General features: G+C 37.1%; 1 protein-coding gene across 1 annotated transcript in view; it reads left to right on the forward strand.

Moving 5' to 3' along the window:
* FAM227B (family with sequence similarity 227 member B) overlaps window positions 1-14030 on the forward strand; it is a 288612-nt gene that overhangs the window by 19739 nt on the left and 254843 nt on the right. Inside the window, exon 2 of the mRNA XM_029237204.1 lies at window positions 12110-12163. Coding sequence (XP_029093037.1) covers window positions 12113-12163 — 51 coding nt within the window. The 5' untranslated portion in view covers window positions 12110-12112. The remainder of the gene's footprint in view (window positions 1-12109; window positions 12164-14030) is intronic.

The raw sequence follows: 14030 nt of genomic DNA on the forward strand, positions 1-14030 counted from the left end.
GGGGGGGGGGTAGAGAGGGTCACCGAGTGTGGGGCGGGCCTGCGGCGGCAGAGGCCAGCGTGACGTTGCAGCAGCCTGAGGCGTGCTGTGCGTTCTCCCTGGGGAGTTGTCCCTGGATCCCGGGACCCTGGCAGTGGCGGGCTGCACAGCCTCCCCGGAAGGGGGGTGTGGATAGTGACCTGTGTTCGCACACAGGCTTCTTGGTGGCGGCAGCAGCGGTCTTAGCGTCTCATGTCTGTCTCTGGGGTCCGCACTTTTAGCCGTGGCTCGTGCCCGTCTCTGGGGCTCCTTTAGGCAGCGTTCTTAATCCCCTCTCCTCGTGCACCAGGAAACAAAGAGGGAAGAAAAAGTCTCTTGCCTCTTCGGCAGGTCCAGACTTTTCCCCGGACTCCCTCCCGGCTAGCCGCGGTGCACTAACGCCCTGCAAGCTGTGTTCACGCCGCCAACCCCAGTCCTCTCCCGGCGCTCCAACTGAAGCCAGAGCTTCAGCTCCCAGCCCCGCCCGCCCCGGCGGGTGAGCAGACAAGCCTCTCGGCTGGTGAGTGCCGGTCGGCCCTGATCCTCTGCGCTGGAATCTCTCCGCTTTGTCCTCCGTACCCCTGTTGCTTTGCTCTCCTCCGCGGCGCCGAAGCTCCCCCACTCCGCCACTCGCAGTCTCCGCCCGCCAAGGGGCTTCCTAGTGTGTGGATACTTTTCCTCCTTCACAGCTCCCTCCCACTGGTGCAGGAACCGCCCCTATCCTTTTGTCTCTGTTTATTTTTTTCTTTTGCCCTAACCAGATACGTGGGGGGTTTCTTGCCTTTTGGGAGGTCTGAGGTCTTCTGCCAGCGTTCAGTAGATGCTCTGTAGGAGTTGTTCCACGTGTAGATGTATTTCTGGTGTATCTGTGGGGAGGAAGGTGATCTCCGCGTCTTACTCTTCCGCCATCTTCCCTGTACCTTCATTTTCTTTTCTCTCATCTCATGAAATGCTGTTTTGGTTTCAGAGATGCATTATCTTATCATATTTCTCTAAGAATCTTAAAGATGTTTTAAAAGTTTCCTTCTGTTCCCTGCATTGTCTGTATCCTCTCAGATTTTATTTTGTTATCTGTATGGATTTCTATTTTTTTATTTTTATCTTTTTTGAAATTTTACATCTATTCCTTAAATATCTAGTAAGCCTAGGATTTCTGTTCATATTGAAGAATAAAGTTTAAAACAGTGATATAAAGCTCAAGCTCACTGTCTTCAAAAGAGGATCAGATTTTTCCATTGGGAAATTCTCAGACATCTGTAGAATAAAGGCACTAATGAAGATAAGATCAGAAATCAATGAAACTGAAAACAAATGTGCAGTATAGAAAAGCAACAAGGCCAAAATTAGTTCTTTGAAAGGATTAATAAAATTGAAAAGCCTTAGACTGACTGAGTAAAAAGAGAAAACTCAAATAGCAGGAGTGAAAGTGGAAACGTCCTACAGATGGTAAAAATAATAAGAGGATATTAAGAACAAATACTTATGTCAAAGTATTTGACATTTTTTGTTTTTCTTGAAAAACACAATTTACCAAACTGATGAAAGAGGAGATAGACTATCTGAATGATTCTATAACAATTTTGAAAAATTGCTTCTGTTAGTCTGCTCTAGCTGCCATAATAGAATACCACAGACTTGGTAACTTAAACAACAAAAATTTGTTTTCTCACAGTTTGTGGAGGCCTGAAGTCCAAGACTAAGGTGCTATTCATGTTGGTTTCTGGTGAGACTTCTCTTTCTGGCTTGTAGATGGCTGCCTTCTCACTGTGTCCTCACATAGCCTTTGTGCATGCATGGAGAGAAAGATCCTTCTGGTGTCTCTTCCTCTTCTTATAAGGACAACACTCTTATTGGACTAGGGTCCCATCCTTATGACCTCATTTAAAGTTAATTTCCTCCCCAAAGGCCCCATCTCCAAACACAGTCACATTGGGGCTTAGGGCTTCAACATAGCACCCAGGAAAAAAATAGAGTCTGAAATGAAGACTTCACTGGATGCACTTAACAACATTAATTATCCAAACTGAAGCACAGAGAAAAAAACGTTGGAAAAAAACCCAGCAGGGGACTTCCTGGTGTTCCAGTGGTTAAGACTGTGCCCTTCCAATGCAGGGGGCGTGGGTTTGATGCCTGGTCAGGGAATTAAAATCCTGCATGCCTCACTGAATGGCCTAAGAAGAAAAACCCAACAGACTCAGTGACCTGTAGAACAATCTCAAGCTATCTAACATAGATGCAGTTGGAGTCCCAGAAGGAAAGATGGGCAGAAGAAAAAAACATTTGAATAAATAATGATGGATAATTATCCAAATTGGATGAAAACTATAAATGAACACATTCAGAAATTCAGCAAACCCAAACAGAATTAAGAAAGGAAGGACCAGGGGAAGGGAGGAACAGGGAGGGAGGGAGGAAAGCAACCCCACTGACTGCTGAAAACCAGTGATAAATATAATATTTTAAAAACAGCCAGAGGAAAAAGACATATTACATATAGGAGAACAAATATAAAATGATTAGAACATGTTCCCTTCTCCTTTATTTTCTGCAAGATTATGTGTAAGATTTGTGTGATTGCTTCCTTAAATCTTTGATATAATATACTTGTGAAGCCATTTGAGTCTGGAGTTTTTCTTTGTGAGATTTTTCATTACGAATTCAATTTATTTGTCATAAGGTATTTACCTTTGGTAGCCACCTAAGTGGAATTAAAATGTATCCACAGACTTGTATGCAATTTCATAGCAGCTTTTTCCCATAATAGCTCAAATCTTTAAACAAGGCAATACACACACAAACACACACACAAAAATGGAATACTACTCAGCAATAATATGTAGTGATCTTGGATATTTCACAGAAAACTTATGTTGAGCAAAAAAAGCCAGATACAAAAGAGTACATAATGTTATGATTTCATTCTTATGAAATTCTAGACCAGGCAAAGCTAATTTATAACTAACTAGTCTGTAGTTACAGAAAGCAGATCAGTGTTGCCTAATGCCAGTGGTGGTATATTTTTGTGTGGAGTTGTAGGGATCAACAATAAAGTAGCAGAAGGAAACATTTTGGGAGTGATCTAAATATTACACATTTTAATTGTAATGGAGGTTACATGGATGTATGCATTTTTCAAAATTCTCTGAACTGTGACTTAAAATGGTAATTTTTTACATAGTAATTATGTAGTAAATTATACCTCAATATAGCTGATTTAAATAGAAAAATCATTTATATTTCTATTTACTAGGAAGAAACAATAGAAAAGGACATGTTAAAAATACATTTGCAGTTTAAACATTTAAAACATACTGTACAATAGGAACAAAAATCATCAAGTATCCTGGGATAAATCTAATGAAAGAGTGTCCAAGTTCTGTAACAAACAGTAACAAAGGAAAATTTTAAAAATCTAAATTAATGGAGAAATACACTATTTTCATGTGTTCAAAGATATAACATTGTAAAGATGTTAGTTACTCAAATTGATCAATATATGTCATCTAATCCTAATCAAAGTTCCAGTAGGTTTTTGCAGAATTTGACAATCTGATTCCTAAAACTTAAAGGGAAATGTAAAAGGATAAAAATAGTGATGAGCAACTCAAAGAGGAAAACAAAGCTGGAGTATGTAAACTATAACATATTAAGATTTAAAATAAAGGTACAGTTATTGAAACTGTATGGTATTGTCAAAAGAACAGAAAATTACACCAAAGGAACAGAACTGAGTGTCCAGAAACACACCTACATCCTGACATATATAGTCACTTGAATATATGGCTAGGTGGTACTGAAATGTAGCAGGAAACACAGTCTTTTAAAGTAATTAGTTCTGGATCAACTGGAAATTCATGTGGAAAAAAAAAAACCCTCAATTTATTACCTCACCTAAAACACAAAAGTCAATTCAAGGTAGATCATAGACTTAAATGTGAAAGTAAAGAAGTATGACATTTAGAAGGTAAAATAAAAGACCATCTTTTTACTTTGGGGTAGGTTAAAAATTTCTTAGATAAGATAAAAATGCATAAGTAATTGACTTTACTAAAATTAAAGCATCATAATAAAAAGCATTAAAATGGCGAACACTATTTTGTCTTATCTGACAAAAGCTCTACATCATAACAATAAAAAATTAATAAAAATGCCGTCAAATCAATATCAATAAAATCAGTTAAGAATACCAACTCCCAAATAAAAATTGAGCAGAAGACTTGAACATTTGCTTCACAAAAGAATATATCCAGATTGCCAACAAGCAGTTGATCGGCATCATTTTTCATCAAGGAAATGCAAATTAAAATCACAAGATACAACTACATGCCCACCAGAATTGCTACATTTAAAAGTATTGACAATACTAAATACACAGTAGTACTAAAGAATACTACATTCTTTAGTAAGAATGTGGAATTACTGGAACATTCATACACTTCTGTTCAGAGTGAAAATAGGGACAACCACTTTGGAAAACTACTTGACAATATCTACTAAAGCCAACCCAGCAATCTCACTCCAAGTTCTATATCAAGTATACCAAAAGACATTAAAAAAGATTTCTTATTATCTTGATATAATAATATACAACATAATTTACACAAACAGAAAAGGACTCAAATGTCCATCAAAAGTAGAATGGTTAAATTTTGGTATATGTTATACAATAGAATATTACACAGCAAAGAAAAAATATTACTACTATATGTTGAAACAACATGGATGAATCTTATAGACACAGTGTCAAGTGAAGGAAGGTAGAAAGTGTGCATATTGATTATTCCATTCAAATGAAGTTCAAAAATAGGCAAAACATCTAGAGAGGTAGAAGTAGAATACTGTTTATATTGGGGAGGCAAATGGCTGGAAAGGAGTAAGACGTTATTCTGGGTTACTAGCAATGTTCTGTATCTTGATTTGTACATTGGTTATAGGGGTGTACAGATTTGTAAAAAAAAGAATTATGAATCCATACACTTAAGAGCTGTTCAGTTTATGTGTTTTTTACTTTAACAAAAAGATTAAGAAACACAAATTAGTTGCACATATGACTTGGAAAAAACAAGCCATAATTATAACTATTATATTAATATTGGAACTGTAAATGAAGGCATAATTAAAGGTATTTTTAAAGGAATTGTGATAAAATGGATATAGGAAATAAGGAAGGAGAAGGAAGAGTCTAAGATAATTCAGACTTCAAACCTGGATGATTGTGAAACCTTTATAATTAAAAATAAGAACAAGATTTACTGAGTAAGGACTTGTGTTTCAAGCAATGATCATGAATTGTGTTTTGAAAATACTAGGTTTAAATTTAAAATACCTAAATGTAAATTATTTATGCTCAAGTCTTCTATGAATCTTTAGAATAATGTGTCTTAAAAGTCATTATTATGAATAAAAATAAGTTTCAAACCATCAATTACATAGAATTTTAAAATTCAGACATTAAAGATGACCAAAAATCTCATAGTTTTGAATCCCACTCAACACTGATGATACATTAAAGACAATGTAAAATTTTATAACTGATTTTGGAATTCCTGGGGTAAACTACACCTGAGCGTGATATATCCTTTTCATATCTGACTGGCCTCAAGTTGGTAGTAATTTGTTAACGATTTTTGTATCTATGTTCTTGAGGGACATTTGGTCTATAATTTTTTTTTGTAATCTTGTAAGATTCTATTATCAAAGTTATTCTGGCTTTATAAAATGATTTAGGAAGTATTCCCTCCTCTATTTTTGAAAGTTACTATATCATCTTCTTTCAATTGTGGTAATTTTTTCTTTTAAGGATTTGTCCATTTCATTTAGGTTGTCAAATTCATTGACATAAGTTTTAAATTATGTGCCGTTTAGTCATTTAATGTGTGAACATTCCCTAATGACATCCCCTTTATCATTCCTGGTATTGATCATTTATATTTTTTCATTTTTTTAACTTCAATGTATTAAGGTATCATTTTTTTTTATCTCTTAAAAGACCAGATTTTGGTTTATTGAGTTCTCTATTGGTTTTATATTTTTATTTCATTGACTTCCGCTCATATCTTTTTTATTCCTTTTTCTACTTATTTTTTAAATTCTTCTCAGTTTTTTTAGCTTCCTAAGCACTGTGTTTTCTTCTAAGCATAGATTTAGGTGCATCCCACAAATTTTAATACATTGTGTTTTCATTATCATTCAGTTAGAAAACTTTCTAATTTTTCTTATTGTTTCCTCTTTGAGCTAGAAATGGATTATTTACTATTCAAGGATTTCCTAAATGTCTTTTTGTTACTATTTTCTATTGTGGTCAAAGAACACACTCTGAATGATTTCAGTTATTTGAAATCTTTGAGACTTGTCTTATGGTACAGCATAGGTCCATCTTGGTGAAGGTTCCATGTTCCATTACTTTAAAAGATTGTGGGAATTCCCTGGTGGTGCAGTGGTTAAGAATTCACCTGCCACAAGAATATACAGTGGAGAAAAGACAGCCTCTTCAATAAGTGGTGCTGGGATAACTGGACAGCTACATGTAAAAGAATGAAATTAGAGCACTCCCTAACACCATACACAAAAATAAACTCAAAATGGATTAAAGACCTAAATGTAAGGCCAGACACTGCAAAACTCTTAGAGGAAAACATGGGCAGAACACTCTATGACATATATCACAGCAAGATCCTTTTTGACCCACCTCCTAGAGAAATGGAAACAAAAACAAAAATAAACAAATGGAACCTAATGAAACTTCAAAGCTTTTGCACAGCAAAGGAAACCATAAACAAGACCAAAAGACAACCCTCAGAATGGGAGAAAATATTTGCAAATGAAGCAACTGACAAAGGATTAATCTCCAAAATTTACAAGCAGCTCATGCAGCTCAATATCAAAAAAACAAACAGCCCAATCCAAAAATGGGCAGAAGACCTAAATAGACATTTCTCCAAAGAAGATATACAGATTGCCAACAAACACATGGAAGGATGCTCAACATCATTAATATTAGAGGAATGCAAATCAAAACTACAATGAGATATCATCTCACACTGGTCAGAATGGCCATCATTAAAAAATCTACAAACAATAAATGCTGGAGAGGGAATGGAGAAAAGGGAATGCTCTTGCATTGTTGGTGGGAATGTAAATTGATACAGCCACTATGGAGAACAGTATGGAGGTTCCTTATAAAACTAAAAATAGAACTACCATATGACCCAGCAATCCCACTACTGGGCATAAACCCTGAGAAAACCATAACTCAAAAAGAGTCATGTACCACAATGTTCATTGCAGCTCTATTTACAATAGCCAGGACATGGAAGCAACCTAAGTGTCCATCGACAGATGAATGGATAAAGAAGATGTGGCACATATATACAATGGAATATTACTCAGCCATAAAAATAAATGAAATTGAGTTATTCATAGTGAGGTGGATGGACCTAGAGTCTGTCATACAGAGTGAAGTAAGGTAGAAAGAGAAAAACAAATACCGTATGCTAACACATATGTATGGAATCTAAAAAAAAAAAGTCATGAAGAACCTAGGGGCAAGACGGGAATAAAGACGCAGACCTACTAAAGAATGGACTTGAGGATACGGGGAGGGGGAAGAGTAAGCTGGGACAAAGTGAGAGAGCGGCATGGACAAATATACACTACCAAATGTAAAATAGATAGCTAGTGGGGCAGCCGCATAGCACAGGGAGATCAGCTCAGTGCTTTGTGACCACCTAGAGGGGTGGGATAGGGCGGGTGGGAGGGAGGGAGGGAGATGCAAGAGGGAAGAGATATGGGGATATATGTATACGTATAACAGATTCACTTTGTTATAAAGCAGAAACTAACACACCATTGTAAAGCCATTATACTCCAATAAAGATGTTTAAAAAAAAGAATCCACCTGCCAATGCAGGGGACCCGGGTTCGAGCCCTGGTCCGGGAAGATCCCACATGCCTCGGAGCAACTAAGCCCATGTGCCACAACTACTGAGCCCGCGTGCTGCAGCTACTGAAGCCCATGTGCCCTAGAGCCCATGCTCCGCAACAAGAGAAGCCACCACAGTGAGAAGACCGAGCACCGCAAGGAAGAGTAGCCCCTGCTCACTGCAACTAGGGAAAGCCCACACGCAGCAACAAAGTCCCAACGCAGCCAAAAATAAATAAATTAAAAAAAAAGATTGTGGGGCTTCCCTGGTGGTGCAGTGGTTGAGAGTCCATCTGCCGATGCAGGGGACACGGGTTCGTGACCCGGTCCGGGAAGATCCCACATCCTGCGGAGCGGCTGGGCCCGTGAGCCATGGCTGCTGAGCCTGCGCATCCGGAGCCTGTGCTCCGCAACGGGAGAGGCCACAAGAGTGAGAGGCCCGCGTACCGCAAAAAAAAAAAAAAAAAAAAGATTGTGTATATTCTACAGTTGTCAGGTATCGTTCTATAAATGTCAATTAGGTTAAGTTCCTTGATAATGTTGTTCAGATCTTTTATCTCCTTACTGATTTGTGTGTGTGTGTACTTGATTCATTAGTTACTCAAAGAGATTTTAAAATCTATTGCCTATTATATGATCAAGCCCCACAAGATGGCTGCTCTCTTCCTCTTTATATATCCCCTGCTCGACCAGCCCCTTCCCCAGCCAGTTATTATTCTAATCCTTAGACCAAAACAGCTCCACCTGCTAGTTTATCAAAGAGAAACATCTGCCCTCATTAACCGGAGGGGCTGTGAAGGACCCTCCTCTGCCGGTTTCCCCGGTGACTGATGAGCCAACCTGATGTTAATTGCCCCTATAAATAGTAGCCTCCTTTTCCCGTAGTAGCAAAGGTGTCTGCTGTGTCTTGTGTGCCATCGGAGGTGAGGTGTGGCTCCAGGCCTTTGGAGTTGTAATTTCCTATCTGTTAAACTATTGATGTCTCTGTCGCTGTTTTCAGGTTCTTTCTTCAGTCTTGCGACTGAGCAATTACAAGGCTTTCAGGCCTGTGAGGTGCAGCCCAACACCTATATTTCCCTTTAGTTTTATCAACGTTTGCTCTTTCTTTTGAAGCTCTCTTATTAGATGCAAATGAATTTGGCATTGGTATGACTTCTTAATGAAGTGACCTTTTATCAGTGGGAAATAACCTTATTTATATCTGGTAATACTCCTTGTCTTAAAGTCTACTTTGATATTAATATAGACACAGTTTTCTTATGTTTCGTATTTACATGGTTCTAGAAATCCCATTCGCTTCTTTTTTAGAATTTCTATTTCTCTTTAAATACTCCATGTCTTCATGCACTGTAATCCAACCTATATTTTAAAATCTTTAATATATTTATAATAGCTGTTTTTAAGTCCTTGATGCTAATTACAATCACTGGATTCTCAGTGACTTGGTTTGTATTGACTGCATTTTCTTTTGATTATGGATCCCATTTTCCTTCTTTGTATGTCTTGAAATTATATTGTGTATTAGACATTATGTGGAAAAAATTGTGGAGGCTGAAGTTTTAGTTTTGAGAGTGCAAGCCTTTTTTCTCTCCTTAGTACTGCAAGTGAGAGGCTGATTTTGTTTTTTTTTTTTTAAATACTCCTAGATTTGAGTTGGGCTTTAGGGTTGGCTGCAGCTTTAATTAGATTGAGTTAACTTGTGACTAACCCAAATTCCAACCTCCCTCTTCACAGCCACCTGTTATATCTTGTCAACGTTGAGTTGGTACACGTGTGGAATGAAGTTTTAGCTATTATTGGTTCACCTTTGTACTCAATTCTGTCTGGGCTTCTGGAACCCAAGTACTATAAGAATGTGTTGGCTTACATAAGTTCTGCATCTTTCCAGCCCTTCCTCTTCTGCTTTCTAACAAAACTCAGAAGTAAGACTTGGGGGCCGGAGAAGGGATTGTTTGGTTGAGTCATTTATTCTTTCATTTGGGTATCTTTCAGACTCTGGTTAATTCCCCAGCTCATGGTGACTCTTGAGGCCCAGCTGATTTCTCTTGATCTCTTTGAAGTTACTGCGCCATGGAAGGCCAACTCTTCCCTCAGTGTATGCACAGAGCTCACTGTTGGGTAAGGAAGCTGCCACAGCTTTATGCTCACTTAAGGAGATGTTCCTCTCTGGATTTCAGGTCATCAAGGCTTACAGGGAGAGCGGCTTCATGGGCTTGCGAGCTGTGCAGTTGCATAGGACCTACTGATTAGAAGAACCCTATACTAGGTTTAATAGCCTGATGTTACCATCTTAAAATTCTTATTTTTTGAACAAGGGACTCTGAATTGTCACAAATTATGTAGTCCTGCTTACTGGCATCCACCACTTTTCACTAACCCCATAGAAAAGTAAGATTTTTATTTGGTCTGGGATTTTCATATTGTTACCATGGAAGCATCGGTGTTTTTGCATCCTTCTACGTCCTACCAAGGTCATAAGTCTGTTTAATTTATGCCTCACCTCCTTTTAACTTCCCCACTATAGAACTCTGGGATTGTATATTGAAATTATCTGAAATTTTCCCATGCAAGTTTCACTTCTTCAATTCCTTTTTCTAATTCCCTTTAGTTGAAATGTGGGTATTTTTAGGGCTTTGTACTAGAAGTGGTTTGACAGCCATTACAAAGGGGAAACAAAGGTAACATTTAAATTGTTTTAAATTGGCTCCTTTGTATTCTGTGCATTTCAAAATATACTGATAGCTTTCTTCTAGTGAAATTGCTATACTCACTATCCCTGAAGATTATACTGTGAACATTTTTTTTGTCTCTAAGCATTCTGTGCACACCATCTCTTATTTCTTATTCTTCTCAATTTGGCTAGGCCTAGAGCCTGTGTTTTCCATAAAATTTCTTGACAGCTCTGTGCATCTTTGCTTCTGTACACTTGTTTTTTATAATGACTGTCACATATGTCCTTTATTTTATTATTGTATTATCTGTTATATATTTACTTATGTTCATCACATATTTTAAACAGTATTAAGACAGTGAAATATTGTATTCAACCTCAAATGTGTAGTTATTTTTGCAAAACATGGTCTTGTGATTTGTAATCTTGATCATTTTATCTATTGACGTGAAATATGTTCTAGTAAATTAAGCTATAATACAATCTTTTCAGACATGTCATCATCAGAACATTAGGGTATTATATTAGGATATTCTGAATTCTTGTTATTTTTGCCTTCTTCTCACCGGTTTTTCATTCCCTAGAAATGGTTTTATTATTTTTTAAAATACCTACACATTTCTTTGACATTCGTCTACTCATTTATTCATTAATTTATACACATCACAGTACTTAATTATGCACTGACCATTGGGCAGTCACTACATGAAATGTTGACACTTCAGCAGTGATTACACTACAGTTTTTGTCCTCACAGAGATACAAATCTGCTGTTGTTACCATAAAGAATCTTTTGGGGGGCCAAGGAGGGCTTCCTAGAGAAAGCAACTTTTAATTTGATATTTGAAATAAGAGTTAAATAGGCCAAGAATGAATTGGAGGGAGAGGGTTTGGGGCAGGGGAGCCTTCCAAGCAGAAGGACGAATGTGCACACAGTCTCTAAGGCAAGGAATAGCAAGATGTCTTGATTAAAATGAATTTGTCTAATGAAAGAATACATTTTCAACTTACAAAGAAACTACTAGCAAAAATGGGATTATTACTTACTACACTGAAACATTCAAAGATTTAAATTATTTTCACCAGGTCACTACTGTGCCTTTTAAAATATTCCATCAGTAAGAGGAGAATGTTATTATATTACTGGCTCTGAATTTATTGTAGACACCATCCAAGATAGCCCAAAATATCTTGGAACTCTTGTTGGAACTGGAAATGAGGATATTCATCAGGATTCATATGGAGCTTTTCTCCAGGAGCAGTGTATGAGAGGGAAGCGTTTTACAGAATTTGGTTTGGAGGCTCAGAATTTAAACATTGATCTCTGTCCCTTTTCAAAGTGCAAGGACTTAACAAAAGTGAATATTTAACAGTATCTTACAGCTCTGAAAATTATAACTTAAGTCCAGTATCATAATGTACTGAAATAAATTAGGTGTAAGCATCATATAAACAATCTGAATTTATGTTAATGAACAATATTGATTTTACTTCATTAGAAAATGCAAGAACCTCCAAAGAACATTGAAGAATTCTTAAAGCTTCAAAACTTGGTGAGTAGAATATACTGTTTTATGGGACTTTGATATATGACTGGTGCACATATCAGTCTTCTTCCTTTAGGAAAAAATAAGAATTCTTTTTGATTGCTTATAGAATTACTTTGTCAATTTAAAAAGAAATTGTTGAGAGTTTGATTAGAATTACAGTAGGCTTTTGAAATTACTTTTAGAAACTTAGTCCTTTTAAAAAATACATTCTAAAATTATATAATGTTAAAGCTATAAAGACTTTATGTGCCACCCTCATCTATCTACCTCCTTAAATGTAATTTTTTACGTTTCAAAATTACCAATATGTTTTTTTTCTAATTATGACTATGATAGTCATTTTAGAAAATTAAGAGATAAGCACTGAAAAGGATAAGCATCCTAATTCTATCATTTATAGATTAATCACATATATCTTACTTTTTAAAGTAGGGAAATCATAATCTAATCAGGCTGGTAGAATTTCAAGATACTTTATTCACCTCATACTGTAATTCAGTATCTTGGACAAGAATTGTGATATCTCAAGTCTGGCATAAAGGCTACCTTTTCATAAACCTTTGTGCATACTGTAAAATCTGTTCAAATTCATTTCCATTTTAGCCTCTCCCCACTTTCCCAATGTCCCTAACAATAGCAAGTGATGACTCATACGTAAGGACTATGTTTTCAAATCTGGCTGTCATTCTAATTTGACAATGTTTGTCTCCAGGGAGTATATCTTGTGATCATATCTTATTTTTCTGAGATCTTTGTATTTTTGACACATCCAGATTTTAATGCTGGAAAACTTCCCCAGGGGGTTGTGTTTTGTTTAAGATGTGTGTTTATAGGATTTGGGAGAGGGCACTTATGTATCTAAGTAATATTCTCTTTTTCCAAAATGGCAGGGGCACCTAGATCCTGCTGGGAAACTTCTCCAGCATTAAAAGCTGGGTATTATTCAGGTACCTGTTATCATTAGAGAATACAGTGGGTTTAGGAAGCTTTTAAAGGAAGAAAAATGGAAGTAGAATAGACCAACGCAGCTTTAAAATTTCTGATCTGCAGACTTCAGATTTATTCCCATTTAAGCTAAATTCTCAGAATATCTTACCCAAATTCCTCTTAAAGAGTTTCATCCTGTGAAAGTTCCTACTATTACGGAAAGCATTTTCTTATTCACAAACCTTTAATTGTGTCAGCTGTATTTCTTTGTTTTGGCATTAAACAATTTTATTAAAAGATAAACTTAGATTTGCAAATATTAATGTTGTGATTCCTCTTTCCTTCCCTTCATTTCCCTTTTTTTTCTTCCCTTTCCTTGTTCTCCTTCCCTTCCTGAACAATGTACTCCTAAGGCCATTTGGCGGCCAAAACAAGGCAGCATCCACATTGGCGGGGGAGGGGAATGTTCTGTGGTCACCCAGAGCAGCCTTTCTGAACTCAGCCACCATGGGGGAAGGTATCCATGTGCTACCACAGGTGCTGGGGTCCAAGGGGGTGAGGATGGTATTCACATGTGGCCTTGGGTGGGGAGGTAGTTCAGGAAATGTGGAGGTAGGCTATGGCCTGGTATGAGAAGTCAGAGCCTAAGCAGGATGAGAGGGGCATCCACATAGTGAAGAGTCTGGCAATGGATAGGAGAGATTGGCTACCTGAAAAGATGGATCAAATAAGTACATATATTTAAGATAATGGCAGCTAGGGTTTTCACTGTTGGAGATGTTAATTATAATATGGAAAGAGAAAACTAGAATGTTTGAAACTGGAATTAGAGTTATCAGTATGAACTTGTGGTTTTAATTACATAGACTGAGGAACTGTTGTAGACTGAAGGGACTAAAGACATATGATGCTTAAACACAATGTGTGATACTGAACTAGAGCC

This window comes from Monodon monoceros, unplaced genomic scaffold (assembly GCF_005190385.1).
Source record: "Monodon monoceros isolate NGI ecotype Baffin Bay Population unplaced genomic scaffold, NGI_Narwhal_1 Super_Scaffold_21, whole genome shotgun sequence".
Lineage (NCBI taxonomy): Eukaryota > Metazoa > Chordata > Mammalia > Artiodactyla > Monodontidae > Monodon > Monodon monoceros.